Here is a 17,581-nt window from a genome sequence, read left to right as displayed (position 1 = left end):
TGTTATTTTCAATCCCTCATACAAGCTGTAATATTTCTCCATACTACAAATTAAAATACGACCCATTTATTTCTTCGTTAACCATTCAGGTACATAATAATAAAAGTATAAAAAACATTCGAAATTTGAACTCTCGTTCCTATTTTCCCGCGCCTCGGTCCTCCTCGACTCCGAGCTCGTTCGCGAGATGGCAGCATCTCGATCAGGGCGCACGTGCGTCGTTTGTTTGTCACTCGGTCGTCCCGAGCGCAGCCGAAGAGAGCCGAAGCCGTTGTTCGGGGCGATCGAGCGACGCCCTTCCCTGCCGCGATGCCGGCCGTATCCCCTCTACTCCTCCGGCTGCCTCCCTCGCCCTCCCCTCTTCTCGGATTCCCCACCCCTTCGCCTTTGGTTGCGGCAGCCTCCTCGCGTCGCTGTCAGAGTTGGATATGCATTCGCGAGGGTCGGGTGTACGCATTGTTGCGCCGTTTCGTTGATCGCTGACCCGACGACGCCATTGTTACCAAGCCCCTTCGAGGCGGCGCTCGTTTGTTTTTTAGTTGGAAGTACAGTGACAGTTGAATATCGGTGCGACAGCATCCCTTCCTCGTCGGCTATCACCGAGGGCGCTGATTAATTATTACTCGGATTTCAGCCGGCGTTCCGCCTTGGCGAGAGCAAAAACAAAAAGAAATAATATTAAAAAAACGAGAAGGTTAGAAAAAGCAAATCACCTCCGACAGGTGACACGCGATAAAGGGGGGGAAAAAAGTGACTCGCAAATTCTCCCGAAATCCGGATACTCGCTCAGCTCGGATATTCAAACGCTCTCCGCGAAACGTGGTGCTGCTCTACGTTTGTCAAAAAGTATACCCGTTACGCGTAATCTCAATATATCCACCTGTGCGCGTGTCGGTTTCTTCGCCTCCTCGCGATCTCTCTTCCTCCGTCGTTGAGTGTTTTTCGGTTTGTTTGTTCCTTTTTATTTCACACGTCGTCCGTCCCCCCGCGTGAATTACCTCAACGTAACGTCGTAGAATCCGAGCGTCGATTCGCGTCGACCGAGTCCCGAAATCAAGTGTTTTTGGTGCTGTGGCGGTGCATTATGTGAATGTGTTCCCCTCGGAGCTGCTGTGCTTCGCTCTACACACCGGCTATCGAACGAAATCAAACATGCCAAGGTCAGTCGAAAGAGTCCTTCTTTATTTATCCCTCCCATGCCCTTTCGCATCTCGGCCGCACGCACGCGGCTCTCACCTGCCGTCCCGTCGCACGCCCCCCGGTTCCTTTGATTCATAAAACGCTGCCTCCCCCCTCCCTCTATTTCAACGGCGAATATATCGACCTGACGACCGAGTCTGAATCTCCCTCGCGAATTAACATCCACTTGTGTCTGTTTATCCTCGACCGCTACGCGGTGATACGAGGAAAACCCTGCACAGGGATGATATCATTATCGCTCGATGAGGGGGAAAAAATGAAGGGCGCTAAACCGTCTTGTTTGTGCAGGTATGCTTATTGTCCCGGGTAAACGTATTCCGCATATCTCGAGAGTTGTAAGCCTCGGGATTCACGCCGGTACGTATTACCTATTTTGAATTTCAAGACCCCGAGAGGAACCTGGGTAAATAAACCGACGAATCTCTTCGCCGTCACCGCACGGAGCATTGTATTCTACGGTTGTATCTATCCGGTAATCGGGACGGTATATCTACGGATTTTCGAGGTAGGCTGAAGCGGCAGAAAATTTCTGACCATTCACTGCCTGTTGTATCTTGCCTTTCTCGCCTAACACCTGGCGTTCTTTTACCTACGACAACGATTTGCTCAATTTTTCCTGGCATTCTTGTGATACTCTCGCGTTCTTTTTTCGCACGAATAGCTTGCAATTGCGGACGATAAATATTCGTGAATCATCTTCGCACACATGGGATTACGTAATTGTTAGGTTTCAACGCTGAAACTTATGTCACAAAGTTGAACGTGGTTAAGTTTTTAATATCTGTGCACGACAAAAATTGTCCTGATTTCATACATTTACCTCCAAATTTTCGTACACGTCGCAGTGTTAATCTTATGAAAATGATTATTTCTCAAAGATGCTTTACGTAACTGCATTCATTCGTAATATTTTTCAGCCGCGGCATGAATTGAATTACACGTGTGTCGCATCTTCGTCATTTTCCATAATTATTATGAATGAATTATGAGTAAAAATATAAGTTTGTATAATCCGATTATTTTTATCCCAATATGCAGACGCGATTCGCGTACAATGACGATGGTAATTTTCGAATCGTATAGTTTTATTCTCGAGCGTTGATCCGTCGCCGTAAGTCGTCGCTTATATTTTATTCTGGATGTAAATTGCTTTGACGCGTGGATGTGAAATTGTAATAAAAGGAGAAAGACAACGTTCACACCTTGTTCTACGCTCTTTCCGGTCGTATCTTTTCCTCGTCCAACAACTTACTCGCATGTGATTTGGTCAAATTCGACTGTATGGAGGTACCTGTTATTTCGAAAGGGACGTGTTTTTCTTGTAGAACTTTCTTACGCACCCACATATGTATATAATATTCAAAATACACCAGACGTCCAAACTCGTGATTACGTGAACAACATTCTTCAATTTGAAACATTAATTTAATTTCTGCCCGAAAACATAGGCTACCCAGTGGGTCCCCTGCTTCCCTTAAAGTACCCTATTTTCTTCTTCTTCCCCTATAAGCACTTTGAAACTGGAAGATTCTCCTAAATGTATTCTCAAGCCATCAATTTACCCCTAAAACCCACCTATTTTTGCCAGTTCCTTTTTTTCATTAACTAAAATGGATTGAAAAAATCAATTTGATGCTTGAGAGCAATGTTTATTAGGGTGATCGTTATTTAGGATGTTGACGAATTTTTGCCGGACCACCCCCTAAATCAACTTTAAATAATTCAAACAAGATTCCCAAATTTATTCACCTTTTTAACTCGTCTCTAACCCGCGTCCCAAAGAGGCCAGATTTCCCCATTTACAATACACGTGTTTTGGACACATTCTTAGCGTATATTTTATTGTATACATGTTCATACCGTTCAGATTACATCGCGATCTGTCTGGTCGCTGGTGGGATTTTACATTTTTGCGATCCATTACACACAACGTAGGTACATGAACGTGAAAATACGAGTTTTAAAACTGATGAAAAAACAAAGTAAAAGTAGGAAAAAGAAACAGTTGGTGTAGGTAAAAAATTTGTATTCAAGATTTGAATTAACATGCGCGCGATAAGCGAATTGATAATTGAAACAAACTACGTATAAGCTTTTGCCACGATTCGGACCCGTATATCTATGCACATATCTACGAACAGCTTCTACGCTATACATATACGCGTATACCGTGTTGTTTTTTCATTCGAGTTTAAAAGAGCTGTATCATTATGCGCACTTGCCTCGATGTCGCGTACGTATCTGCAGAGCAAGAAAAAAAAGCTCGTGCTCGTTCGGCAGTAATTAATACCTACCTTTTATCCCTACCGAATTGAATGTAATTGAAGCCCGTGTTCCTGTGTAAATATACGTATCGAGAGGAAAAGAAATTCTTCCTCTCTTTTTTTCCCTCGATGTCGTCTCTTTTGTATACGAAAATGCGAGGGACGAGGGAAATCGCTACCTCGGATAACGACGGCCAAAATTTTATCGCCTGTCGCACATCTAAGACGAAGAAGAAGAAGAAGAAGAAGAAGAAAAAGAGGAAGAAGTTGATTATTTTTTCTCTCCTCGAGCCAGCAGCAGCACGAAGATTAAGGTTTCTTCCTTTCTCTACAACGTACCCGCGCAACTGCAGCTGGGTTCTTCTCGTTTCTCCGCGCCCCGCCTCTACCGTAATAATTTTTAAATGCCACTCAATCCTAACTAACTCAAAGAGCGAGCACTACTCTCAACAATCTCAACCGTAGGTACTGTACCTTATTATACTCCCGGCGGCTGCAATGTTTGTTCAGTCAGTCGCTGGACACAACAAGAAAACGCGTTTGCGAGAATTACATAGGAGAAAGGTGACGTCGTTCGTACGAGAGAGACGATTCTTGAAACCAAAGTGATTATATATATCCCGCGGCGGCAGCCCGATACGGGTTATCGGTGTTTGGTATTGGAGTAGAACGGAGCGAAAAAAAAGTAGCAAAAAAATAAAATCGATGTGGATGAAAAAATTGAAGCGAAGTAAAATCAAACAGAGAACGTGTATCGTGTATAATGTATATATGTATATATGTATATAGATGTATGTATATAACTTATGTATCAGTACAATATCTTCGTCGTTGAATTTGTTCGAAAGGCTTCTTTTTATTTACCGTGCTCGATATACAATATCGACAATTTGTTGATCTCTTTTCCTACTTCCTCGGTTCTTTTTCTTTTTCTCTTATTTTCTTTTCTTCTCTTCGCTACCTGACCTGAATTTCTTAATAAGGGGGGTGCTGAGGGGTGTTTCAACGTGATAAAAATCAGCCGTCACTGTCAACGGTGTGACAGTTAATTTAACGCCCGGTCGCAGCTCAGCAGGACAATTATAAAAAGAGAATTCGCTTAAATTAAATAAATGTTAATTAGGTATAAACCCTTCGGGACCCGGGCAACAGCTTCAGGGATATTTTCTAACACATCGATCCGAGCAGAAATATAAATTCTATAAAAATCTAAAGGTTATGTTGGCTGTATTTTATTAACCGACAAATAATGCAGAGGACAACGAGATTCAAATAAAAAAAAAAAAAAAACAAAGAAAAAAAATTTTGTGCGATATAATTATTGAATGTAAATTATTTATAATGTATCGATAATTGCTTTTAGAAAATTTTTCTTAAATTGCATGTAACAAACAATTTGAAAACACATATTCGGTGTACTTCATGATACAATTTGAGTATCATGGTAAGTATGAAGAATTTTGTCTACCTCGATTCTCTAACAGAAAGAAAATTTTTAGACAGCCCGTGCACGCATTTCTTCTCTCTAAGGCGCCTTTTCTTAGCGCGCAATAGGTATAGGTTTATGCAAAGAACTAATAATTTATTTGGCAGACAGTGCAAATATACTTTTATCGGGGACGAAATCTTCTCTCCTTTACCTTGCGGGATACATAACTTACAATAGGCGGGTCTTGCGCCACGATTTACGACCATCCACAATTCTTCCAAATGTATTTTGTTTGGATTAAATCATATTGCGTAACACATGTAAATGTTTATATAGTCAGATGGGGGTTTGATAACTCGCAGTATCTGAAAGCTCAAAGCTGTCATACCACAGAATACGAATTATGTAACGACAGATCCGGTTCGTTTCTTCGACATTTGTCCAATCAAAATCTTGCGCAACTTGTAAAAATTTAGTCCACGTGGCCTGCGAAGTACGTATACGTACATCGTAACCGTGTACAGATATACCTATAATATCCCAGCATAATTTGACATCGAGGGGTTGAGAAAACAGTGCAGAAATCAAGGTGTCGTCCGCGTGGTTCGGAAACGATCGGTGTTATCGCCTCGTGCGTGTGGCGACGAAGCCATTCGATTATCCCTTTCAACCGTACATATATGTGAGTCTAATGTACGTATATATGTATCGCGTATATAACATGGGACAGGGAACTGCCTCCGAGACGTATCAGCCGTGTCAACCTATCTCCTTTCCTGTCCGGAGTTATTAAACCGATTCCGATATCAAATATAAGATCCACAACATTCCTGCCTTACAGATTCGATCGGTGCGTTCGCTAATTTTCTTTGACAACTTTGCGAATACTCGAACAAGCTTTTCAATATTTATTAGCGATAGTAATCAAGCAAGTTTAAGTTAGCTCCAAGTTGTACTTTTTTTTTTTTTTTCTTCGAAGCCATAGCTTGAATCGCTTCATGTATAATTAAATTTACATTGCGGAAATTATTTTACGGCACAACCGTGAACTTTGATCTATATTTACTGGTCAAATTTAATTTCTAAATTGTCATAATATGATAATGATGATGATTTCCGTTATACTGCGGCTACACAATTTCGCAATACGATAGTGTAATCGTGCATGTTTTCCCACTTTATTTTTTTTTTTTTTTTCGTCAACTAGTTTTCTAGCGATAGATCCGTAAAGAATTTTTTTGCATTTTAAAAGAAAACGAAAATAAAAAAAAAAAAAAAATTGGCACTGCAATCCGACGAAGTTGAATTATATCGTGGTGCTAACGTAACGAAAGAATTATGAGAAAATCTCAGTTATTTCTTGCTACTTGTAGAATGATTTTGATGGAGTTCAGTTAATTGAAAAATATAAGGATATAAATATTTTTTGCTTTATTAGAGTCGATTGAATTTCAGAGAGATCTAAAATCGTAAGGCGAACATTTTTAATAGAAATTCGTCGTCAAATCGACAAGACGAACTTTACGTAATCTCGCGCGATTAGCCGGCGGACGGACGCTTGAACGACAATCTCTCATTTTTATTACAGGCGCGTTCGTATGGAAGCTTGTCAAAGCACCGTCGGACACGTGTACTTTGTTAAATAATGCAAACGGTTGTAGAAACTTACGCGCCCCTCGGTTTCCGGTTTTATATTGTCATTGTACAAGCGTATTACACTAACCGCCGACGTTATACACTCGGAGGGAATTGCACCGCGTCCGCGTATGATCGCATATCCAATCTTCCGTATTACGTATTCAAGCGAAACCATCTAGAGCCGCGTGCCGCTTACTATCCTAATCTCGCGTCTGGAATGCGTCTATTATAGGATTTTTTTTTATTATTAATCACACCCAGAACTTCGATCGCAAAAAAATATAACGCGAGTGACTACATCCGGACAGCGTAATAATACACAAGATCTTTCAATTACAATCACTAATTTATTTTCCATATGCTGTATCCAGAACCGTGTATTTGTCACCAATGGAAAAACATGGTTTATAGTTCAGCATTGCATGGTAACCACATCTAGACATTTTTTTCGGTGCAGGAAATGCTTATTGTAATTTGTAGGTTTCGTGTGCGGTTTTTATGGTAAACACATTGTTATTATCGAACTTCGTTCGCAGGTCGTTTTATAATTTCGTACGAATATTGAGATGTACATGCATGCACACTGATTCGTTATGGAAAGAAAAATTGTGTTTTTAATTTTTTTAATTGTGTCGTATTGATACGGTTTTCTTGTATTTAGTTATACTACGTTGATCCACGTCTAGACTGTGGCTAACGATAAGTATTAATACACTCTACCTATATTCCTCGTCATCGGATTACGTAAGGTTAGGTTATACTATCGATATGTTCTTTACACTCGTCATCGGGGTCGCAACCCACTCAGTCAAGCGTACGTGGTCCGACCTACTTCAAAACGTGTTTGCAATTTTTCCGCTTTCATTCGTCTCGCTTTATAAAGAAGTGCCGTGTACGTGTAGGTTATACAATGTACATGCATCGCTATAACGGAAATAAAACTTGTATGATCGGTCAAGGTGCATCGCGATCGCATCGAATACGTACGTAACATGTTTCTTTCATTGCTAATAAATATCGTTTCTAAAAATATACTCGAGCCTTCGTGTCAGTCTATGGTATTTTTTTACAGGACGAATGTTTGACTAATAAATTGCAAAATTTTTATTTTTTTTTTGCTGTGCCGAAAACATTTTGCCACCAGAAGACAGACGTGTTTTTCCTGTAAATTAATCATATAATTGGGCAAAAATTTCACCACTCAACGTTATTACATAAAGTTCATTCACGGCATCTATTGCAGAGAACAGGATCGAGGGATTTTTTTCTTTGTAAATATCTTTCTGGTCCTGTGTCCGATGATTTTTAAGGTCCTTCAAATGTGGCTAGTTGAAAGCAGGTAGTTCTGCAGGTCAATTTTTGTGGCATATATAAGTGTCATAGTATGGTATACGAAATATATATATAAGGTTACAGGTTCTGTTCTATACATGCGGAAACAGATGGCAGGCGGGCAGGCAGGATGGCAGATTCGAATAATCAAACGAATGTAGGCATGATTTTCATTATCATTTTCATTTTCGTGTTCATTCTCATTCTCATTCTCATTCGCATTCTCATTTCCATTTTCCATTTTCCATTTTCCATTTTCCATTTTCCATTTACATGAAGGTGAACACGAACTTGTGAATGGTTCTTCTCCGTATCTCTGTTATATAATCTGTTTCCCGTACCCTTTGCATGCCGGCTACATCGTGCAGGGAGCGTTCGCCCGTTTGGGAGGGTGTAGGGCTGTAGGGTTGCTCGAGGTTTGGTGGAAGGCGTCGCGAGTCTCCTACGTTCGTTATTTAAACACGTATTAACTTACCTACACGAAGCTGTAACTCGGGATGATAATATTTCGTAAGAACAGAAAGACGTACGAGGGAGGGAGGGAGAGGTAGAGAAAAAATGAAAGAAAGAAAGAGACGAGAGGCCGGCGTGAAAACACAGAATTATTATCGGTAAACGATTTCAGTTAGTCGCACATCCGCAGATATCATCTATTGGCGAATATCCAACCCTTGGTCTCGAATCGCCTTGTGACTTTCTTTCTCTAACCGTTTGTTCGTGTTCGTTCGTTGATTCGAATGATGATCGTAAAATGAAATGGGAAGATCATCACTAGGACCCGAATTCGAGTTTGTCTTGATCTACGTCATGTACCTGTAGTTGCCAGGAATATAAACTCTCTCGCCGCAGGCTTCGTAGGACTTATGAGGAGGAACAAGGGACCTGGTTTCAGGATCCTTGAATTAATTAATTGAGATATCAGGTTCATTAGGTTAATCGAATAAGCGCTTACGGCCATAACAAGGTCTCGAGATCGTTCGGTCGTTTCGCTGCTCTTGCTGTGTAATAAAGTACAGGTATGTGCCGCGCAAATGCTTCTCTATGTACCCATAATACATAGTACATTCTACGTTTACGCAAGTCGACGAGAACAGGAAGATTTTTGAATCCATCGTCCGGCTCCGAATTGGTAATATCCGGTTTGGCTAGAAATTATTTTTCAGAATTGTGAAATAGCCAGCGAGCGGAGGGACGAGAAAAAGAAAACCCCAATAATATATATATAAACGTGAAAACAGAAACGCAGGTAAAAGTGAGGCGGTGAATTTCATCCGCGTATCCATCTTCCTCCCTTTCATCTTCCGCTGCTGCAGCCTCGGGGCCTCGGGAGCTACCTGCCTGATTTTCTAGTACCTAGAGGTGAAGGCCAGCTGGGTATGCCAAGGCTCAAGAAGTGCAGCCTACCTGCCGAAAGCACGAGCAGCACGTCTTCTCTCCTGTAATCTCCGGCATGCGAAGCGAACGAGCAAGAGAGCCGCGTCTTGAAGTCTCGCAGACTCGCCTCCAGCAAACCACATCATCAACTCCTACCGTACCAGTTTCTTCAAAGTTATGGTACCTCATCCCGCTCCCTGAACTTGGTGGAAAACTGGCTGCAACGTACCGCCAGCATTCGTGCACATGGGGGCGCATTCAACGCTCGCCGATCAAATTCATAATCTATGAACTCGATGCAGTTCAGGCGATTATAATATTAGCCCAACAGCGTCGATCAGGAGCGTAACTATACAGATTCGTTTCATTCCGACGTGGAATATATTGGAGTCATTTTTTTTTCGATGATGTTTGCTTTTACTGGGATGTTTGAAATACAATGGAGGAATGTGAGTATCACACTTTTCTACGGGAAAGATTCAATCATTTTTGCACTGGAATCTATTTGGCTGTCAGGGGTCGATTGAAAAAATCTCCGGTCTACACGAGAGGCGATTCAACTCAAAGGCGTCCGAAACTCGACAGTTGGACGTCGAATTGTAAATTAAAGCAACTTCGATTCAAAATTTAAATAACGAGGAATGAGTCGATCGAGATTACTGAAAACGTTGTAACTCGTATACCAAATCATTCGGGCTCACGTGACGTGGTTGAAAGACTTGTGCGACAAGCGTCGAAAGTCTTGCGGTAAATGTAAAATCGTTTCAATACATTGACATTCTGTTGATTTCTATCTTATCGTGTGCTTTCGTTGATTTCCGGGCTGTCAAGAGATTTTCATTCTTTTCCAACGAGTTCCTAACGTTGTAGGTGTTGTAACGTACACGTGTGATTCTATCCAATTCCGAAAACAATGAAAACGTTTGTAATGCTCAGAAATAATTATAGAAATCAATCGGGATACTGGAAATTGTCATTGAGGAAGATCATATGGTAAGGTAAAATAAAATCGAAATCACCTAAAATCGATGTTCATGAATTGGAATCGCTGATCATTTAATTTTCAAGCGAACGGCTCCTGATCGGCTCTGAACTTGCAGATGATGATGTCTTCCCGGGCGTTTACTCACCATTCACACAATCTTGCCAAATTTCATATAAATTTAGGCGACGCTTGACAGTTCGTGGTTGACAGTTAGTTACATATCTCCACCCTCCGCCCGTCATCCCCTCATCTCGCCCTGAGGATATGTCGGGGCGTGACCACAGTGACAGATATTAAGCCTCCTATTTACGTCCTAAGTCAACAGAGCGTACAATTCTACTTTATTGCTAGCCTGCTCGGCATGCTGGATTTTCCACGGCGTGTGCGTGCGTGCGTTTAGGGGGAGTCTTTGGGGGTGGCTTCGTTGACCACCCCGGGCTGTCAATTTCGCTCGATAACTGATAGTTGCCAAATATTATTGGAGGTTGAACGTTGCGCGAAACGCCCGCGTCACGGTAGCAAATGCACGAGAGGACGTCAAGCATGTTCAGCCGTAGTGAGCTATTTCGATTGGCTATAGTTGTTGTACGCGCGGGTACGATGGGCGAATTTTGCGCATTAACCAACCGCGGGATTTCGCAAGTTATATTGATAAAAAGCTAACGAAATGTCCGGATACACAGATAACAATCGATAGTACATACATAGTTATTGTGTGGTATACGTTACGTGCACGTCGTAACGATCGCACTGTGACCACTTGGTCACGCGGCGGTGACGACGTCATGCTCGATAGTTGTATCAAGGCTACTGGTTTTTATTTTTTACATTTTACTTTTTATTTTTTACCAACCCAACCTGTTTGTTTTATTAGCTAAGCCGTAGTCAGTCATCCGCGTCTGAAAATATTTTGAACTACTCGCTTCGTGTACATTCTTATCTTTTTACGAGTCTGACTGTTATAATGTTTGTGCTCTAAAATTGTTCGTGGAAATGAAACGCCTACCGTTTGTATGTGTAGAATAATATTGCAATTGTCATTTCCGCTCAATTAATCACGGGTCTATACATACAATGAACGAGACCCGCGGAATGACGATAATGAAAAAGGTTTTTATTATTTAGGTTACGAGGGGCTTGTTTTTACACTCTACCGTTATGCATACATATATGCATGTAGAGACATTTTTATATATTATTTTTTAAGTTTGCCACTTGAGGGCATTATTGTGTACGCGAAAGAATTTCAATAAGTCTCCCACCATCTCATTTTCTGCAAAACTCGTTGCATAGAATCTTAACACCGGGGTAATTGAATCTTTTTTTTTTTTTTAATAATTGTACAGACCATCCTTATGATCGCAACGTTTCGTCAGAATTGTACTGGATTCCGTGGGTCAAAGACTAACCAATCCCTTAATACTTGTTCTAAAAAAAAAGCGCACCACTCGGATTCGCACAACTGATTACATTCTTACAACACCAACATCCTGGTTCTTTTTACGCAGCGCATTCACACGTCTAACTACGTTAACCTGCCACACGTATAGAATCTCGAAGGTTGTATTGTTCCTAGACCCGTTCGATATAACCTTCGTAACAAGAACGACGTGTAATGTGGTTACCGATGGTGTAGTTATACGCATCCTCGGAGAACTAAGTATAACTACCGAATGTCGAATGGGAAAGGGGTGTTTGAATTTGTTCCGTTTTCGAACTCGGTACTGATCGTAAAACGCAAATATTACGTCTGGAGTATAACATTCGCATGCATGTACGTTGTACATGTAGCAAATAGTTTACGGTGTGCGCAGGTGAAGGGTCTTTTTTCTCATACGACGAAGAAAAATAAATCTATCCACCTTAGGCGGATTAAGGGCAGCGAAATGACCTCTGAGATTTGAATCCGCGCGGACCGAGTCGCAAAGGAATTCTGAATAGCCAGATATTCGAATTGCCTTTTGAGGGAAGGGAGAAAAGTCGCGCAGTAACCTTTGATGACGCGAAACATTCTCCCATTGCCGATGCCACCGCTGACGCTCAGCAGAGATCTTAGGTACCGCCGATTTTGACGCTGACCGAATCCCCGCGAGTCTCCTGCTCCTCAAGAGGAGAATCCCTCCGTCCGTTCGTCGTCGAGACGCGGGGAGTGAGCTCCCAGGACACGTCCTCTCTCTGCATCTCCATCTTCATCTCGATCTCATCGCTCTTTCTCTTTGTGCCCGCTTGCCTGACTGACTGACTGACTTCCTCACTTTCTCACTTTCTCACTTTCTCACTTTCTCACTTCCTTGCTTACTTCTTCCACCGGGAAAGACGTTCGCCCGGCTTTTCCATTGCAAAGGGGAACGTGTACCATTGGACTCCACTTCTTTTTGCCACCCTCCGCCTACTTACTACTTCTACAGCGTACCGTGTTCGGAGGGGACGGTTTCGTTCGGTCAGGGTTCACCCAGCAGACCGTCGGCATGGCCCTCTTCGATCTTCAACCATCACACAGGACAGGGTGACCACGGTACGAGGAAACGCATATCGGTATATGTGTATAACGTGTGCCCACATCGTCGGTCGGTTTCTCGTATTCTCTACGAATGTCCGCGAATAGTTGGCCTCCCCGCGTGATGGAACGACAAAAAGAAAAAAAAAAAAAACAGATCCTTCGGACATGTATCCCTTCCCGTCTCTCGTGGAGTTCGTACAAGCGCAACACTCATGCTTGCACGCTAGGATTTCAGGGGCTTTTGCAGGCGCTGCGATTAATGATAAGATAGTACGTACGGGCAGTGTTATACCGTCGTGTTGTGGTGGGTTACAGTAGGTCGTAGAAGTGACACGAAGTGTGTGAGACGCGGGGGAAAACTTCCCGATTCTTAATTAGTCACAACCAGCTTGTCACGGTGGCAGCGCCTGCCTCCCATGCTCGCACTGTACCTACATGCCGTAATTAGAATTTATTATTCTCCTAACCGGGTTTCGGTCGCCCCACAAACCCTTTGTGTGACACACTCTTTCTCCGGGATCAAAAGCTGTTCTTATAAAATATGGTTAACCTGTGGTTTTTAGACCGAGATATGTAAACTGCTTGATTATGTCGCGTAGAAATATCACACTGTGGATCTCTTTGAGCATTCACGAAATTCGATCTTTGCCTTCTCCCTACCCGCCCGTAATTGTGAGAAACTTCAAAATACCCTATTAAACAACTTTTAGCCTCGAAAAGAGGGATGAAAAGGATCGTAAAGGGTCCGTTTTAACTGATTGTGAGTCGCTTGAAGTTTATACTGATGAATATAAAGAAGAGACCTGATTTTCCTGATAAAATTTAATCTTTTTTGACGAAGATTCAGATTCAACCTCACCGTTTATATAATTACGATTATTTGATTATTGGCAAAGTGTGATGAAAACGTGAGAAAGAACCAATACGCTCATCACTCGTCGAAGTTGACTCACGCACTGTAGACTCCCTCGTCGAATAGGTGCAGCAATCGAAGATAATTACGAAAGAGAGCGAGAGAGAGAGAGAGAGAGAGAGAGAGGGAAAGAGAAATAGAAATGTCGGCGAACCGTTAAAAATGCAACCGGTAGTTATCAAGCTCTCTGAGAGTGTTTTGTACTTGTGTTTCAGGATGCAGGGATCGGCGCATCGTGAAGGGCATCGCAGGGCCCCGGCGCAGAAGCTGCTGCTGTCGATGCTACTGGCTGGTCTCCTACCCCTCGCAAACGGTGAGTCACTTTCGATGGTGTGTAATGCTGATCGCGAGGCAGGAAGGCAGGAAGGCCTCGGGTACTAGAAGCGGCAGCCGCCACCCCATTCGGCGAGTGGCGAGGGTAGTTTTCTGGGGATCGAAATTTCGCCTTGTAAGGAAGGGAGGGAGGAAATAATATCGGAAATAATAGAGAAACACCCGCGAACTCTTTGCGAAAAATCTTTTGCTTTCCGTGGACGCCCCGCTTGCAGTTTTATCGCAGTTTCAGAATGTACGTATATGTGTATGTGTATATATTCCGGTGGGTTTGTTGGTAATTTATTTACCCATAATACGTCAATGGGGCGAAATTTTGATCAAAGTTACTGCGTATAACAGACGGAGGGATGTATCGCGAGGGGATGATGGGATTTTTTTTTTCCCTTCTCTTTTTATCAAAAGGGAGTCGGACGCATTGCGCATTCATTAATTTTTATATACTTATGAACGTGTTCGTTTTGCCTAACAATAATCGTAATAATGATGGTAATAATAATTCAAGTAAGCCTCTTACCAGCTACTTTCCTTTTCGCGTTTTTTTTTTTTTTTTCGCCGATTTTAATACTCAGTATGGGGTGTGTACCCATAATCTGTACCTTATAGTCAGGGGAAACCATGCGGAAAGAAACGTTTTATACTCGTGAAAGATGTCGGGGAAGTGAGGTTTATGTCTTTAATTTATACAACCCCATTGTCACAGTCTGTGGATCTTATGGTTTTCTTTTTTCGATATTATGAGGAATGTTGAAATACTGAAAATCATTCATCAAATCCGTGAGTATCGGTAAATTATTTTTCATGATGTTATTCCAATTTCCACTCACATGTTTTCGTTTATTGAGAACGCCACAGCTGAACCGAGTAGATTGCAATTTTATTTCATTCAATAAACGCTGCTATACTATCAATGATTAGGGTTTTTGTTGAATAATAATATTACCTTTCAATATTCTCTTGCGCGTCGTGTTGATCTTACACTCAATTCTCAAATTGAATTTCTTCGAGCAATTCCGCGAATCGTTTACCAAATTATATCGAAACTCGACGTAGATTCGTGACAAATACGGTATCGTCTTGACAGTTTGCGTCTACAGACCACGAGGCGAGAAACTTTGCGGAAATTGGCTTAATCAATCAGTGAGACAAAATTACTTCCCAACCGATAGGTACCGTAAATATTTACAGATTCTTTACGCGGTGTATTATACAGGCAACGCCATAGAATCATTGGAACGACTTGCGTCGAAATGTATCCACATTCATCTCCGCTTAATTGAAGGAACGCTGAGAAATCTAAATAAAACCTCTTTACACACACGCCGCATGTGTAACAGCCGTGATGGCGATGATCTTAACAATATTAGACGGGGATGAATCCATTATAAAAAGAGATAATCTTCCATTTTTCCTGCACTTGATCAGATCAATCAATCCTGCGATACAGCTGTAGATATGATGTATTTTTTCACGCTGTTATATTCATAATCGGTGAAAGACGAGACGAGATGCAGTTCGGATCCCTCGGTACGCCAGTCAGTCAGTCGACCCTCCTACGCGCAACCCTGAATTCACCCCTTGCGTCCTTCGCATCGTATCCGTCTTCGTCTCTCCCGCCTTCCATCGGATGCCTGCGCCCCCAACTTTTCATTCGTATATATGTCGTGGGAGTGTAAATTAGATATGAGTATAAACGTATAATATTTCTAGTAAGAATTGAAAAGTTGGCAAGTGAAACAAAATAATGGTGGGGGAAGGAGGAGTGTTTAAAAAAAAAAAAAAAAAAACCGTGTAAGAAAAGAAAGACGTAATGGAAAAAACAACCGAAGCAGAAAGTTAAAAATGCAAAATATATACGACGACATCGCGAAGAGGATTAAATAACTTACTTCCGTTTAACGTCAACGTCTCGACTATATCTTGATATAAGCCGACACTCGTGCAGCGTCCGTGTCGAGATACAAGTACCTATGTATTATTTATACGTATAGGTAACTTGCAACTCCTGCAGATAGATACCCTTTCGCATCCGACCCTTGCACTGGGGCTGGGGCTGGGAAATGTGTATTATTTTTCCTCTCCTTCCACCCCGTTTCATCCCCTCGAATTACGTATAACGTGTGGGTGTCGGTTCATTGTGGCAGGCCAGTAGGCCACGGAGAAATTGTGCTTTCTGTTTTGCAAAAATTTCGCATTCCGTATGTGGATATACAAATGCAAACCATGCACTGTATCGCCTTTCTTTGAAAACATACGTCTATTGTAGTAATGTTACAACGTCTGTGGGATGCGCACGTCTCTTAAGCACGTATGCATGCGTGCGTGTATGTACGTCTCTTCGTATTTCTCTGCATTCGAACGAACCCTCGGCAGGAGTGCGCGAGGGAGATACGAGTCTAATCCTATGTTGACCTAGCGCAGTTAGATTGCGGCCGTAACGGCGAATTTATTCCGCACCGTAGGAACTACTTCGCTCTCGAATCGATCATCACCCAGAAATTCAGGGCATATTTTGTGTGTGTGTTTGTGCGTGTGGTTGTGTGCACGGGTGCGCGCGCTGGTGCGTTTGATTGTAGTGTTTGTATTACGACACGAGACTTTTCCAAGATTTTTTTTTTTAAATTGTGTTCCGCGATATTTCATGCCAACCCGGCTGTTGTATCAACTTTCAATGTTGACCATCTCTCTGCGGCTTTATTTGTGGAATTTTTAGTATTATTATAATTATAATTATTTTGTTTTACCTTTAACTTTTGAGACAGTTTTCATCTTTCAGATAATCTGAAGAAAACTTCAATACCGTATGCCAAATAAGAATAAATTTCAACTACGCGACCTTTTTACTTGTGGTGACAGTTTGATTCTGAAGAAAAAATATACATTTTTCTTTGTTTAGCAAGATTGAGTTGTTAAACAAAATGAGTTCATTTTCTACGAGGCACTATTTTGCAAATTTACATTCACTTTAGCATCAGGATTTCAAAAGATGAGTACGTTTTGCTTTATCACGGTTCACTCGATTCTAAACAATCTTAAACTTGCGAAATGATGATTTTTCCTCAACATGCATCTTCATAATTACGTTAGTAACCAACATATTTATACACGTATATTTATGAAGAATTTGTCAATATTCATAAAATATCTACGTGGGATTAATTAACACTGAATGTTCACCACATGAATACAATTTTTCGAAGTTGTTTGAACCGCACATAGCGAACGGAAAATTAATTTTATTCGTGGAAATAACTGAGCCGTTGTTTTCTACCATGGAATATTTGAGATGTGTTTTTTCGACGCCGAGAGGTAATCGAAACCAGCGAGTTTCCCTTAAAAAGTGAACGACGAAGTTTCAGGTGAAAACCGTGGCTTGAATTATTCAATACCTACTTTGAGTGCCAAGTTTCGAAAAGATCGCGCAACCCTCTCCTTGATCTGGAGAAAATCTTAAAATTTCATAGAATTTAAAACTCACTCGAGAGATGTGCACTCTTACAATTATTGACTGGTAAAATTCAGAGCTCGAAGTACTTCTTTGTTTGTAACACTTTTTCATTAACATTTTTGCTGTTATATTAAAACATTTCAATGTTACACAAGTTTATAAGGC

General features: G+C 41.6%; 1 protein-coding gene across 4 annotated transcripts in view; it reads left to right on the top strand.

The window, feature by feature from the left end:
• The window catches only part of LOC124181707, a 170,723-nt gene that overhangs the window by 32,696 nt on the left and 120,446 nt on the right, over positions 1-17,581 (top strand). For 2 of the 4 annotated variants that reach the window (XM_046568514.1, XM_046568513.1), the window contains one exon: positions 13,851-13,948. In XM_046568514.1, the coding sequence (XP_046424470.1) occupies positions 13,852-13,948 (97 nt within the window). In that variant the 5' untranslated portion in view covers position 13,851. Of the gene's footprint in view, positions 1-411; positions 1,161-13,850; positions 13,949-17,581 lie in introns of those variants that run through there. The other 2 variants (XM_046568512.1, XM_046568515.1) reach the window with 2 other exon arrangements.

The sequence above is a fragment of the Neodiprion fabricii genome, chromosome 4 (assembly GCF_021155785.1).
Source record: "Neodiprion fabricii isolate iyNeoFabr1 chromosome 4, iyNeoFabr1.1, whole genome shotgun sequence".
In the NCBI taxonomy this organism is placed as follows: Eukaryota; Metazoa; Arthropoda; class Insecta; order Hymenoptera; family Diprionidae; genus Neodiprion; species Neodiprion fabricii.
This window is presented reverse-complemented; position numbering and strand designations above follow the sequence as displayed.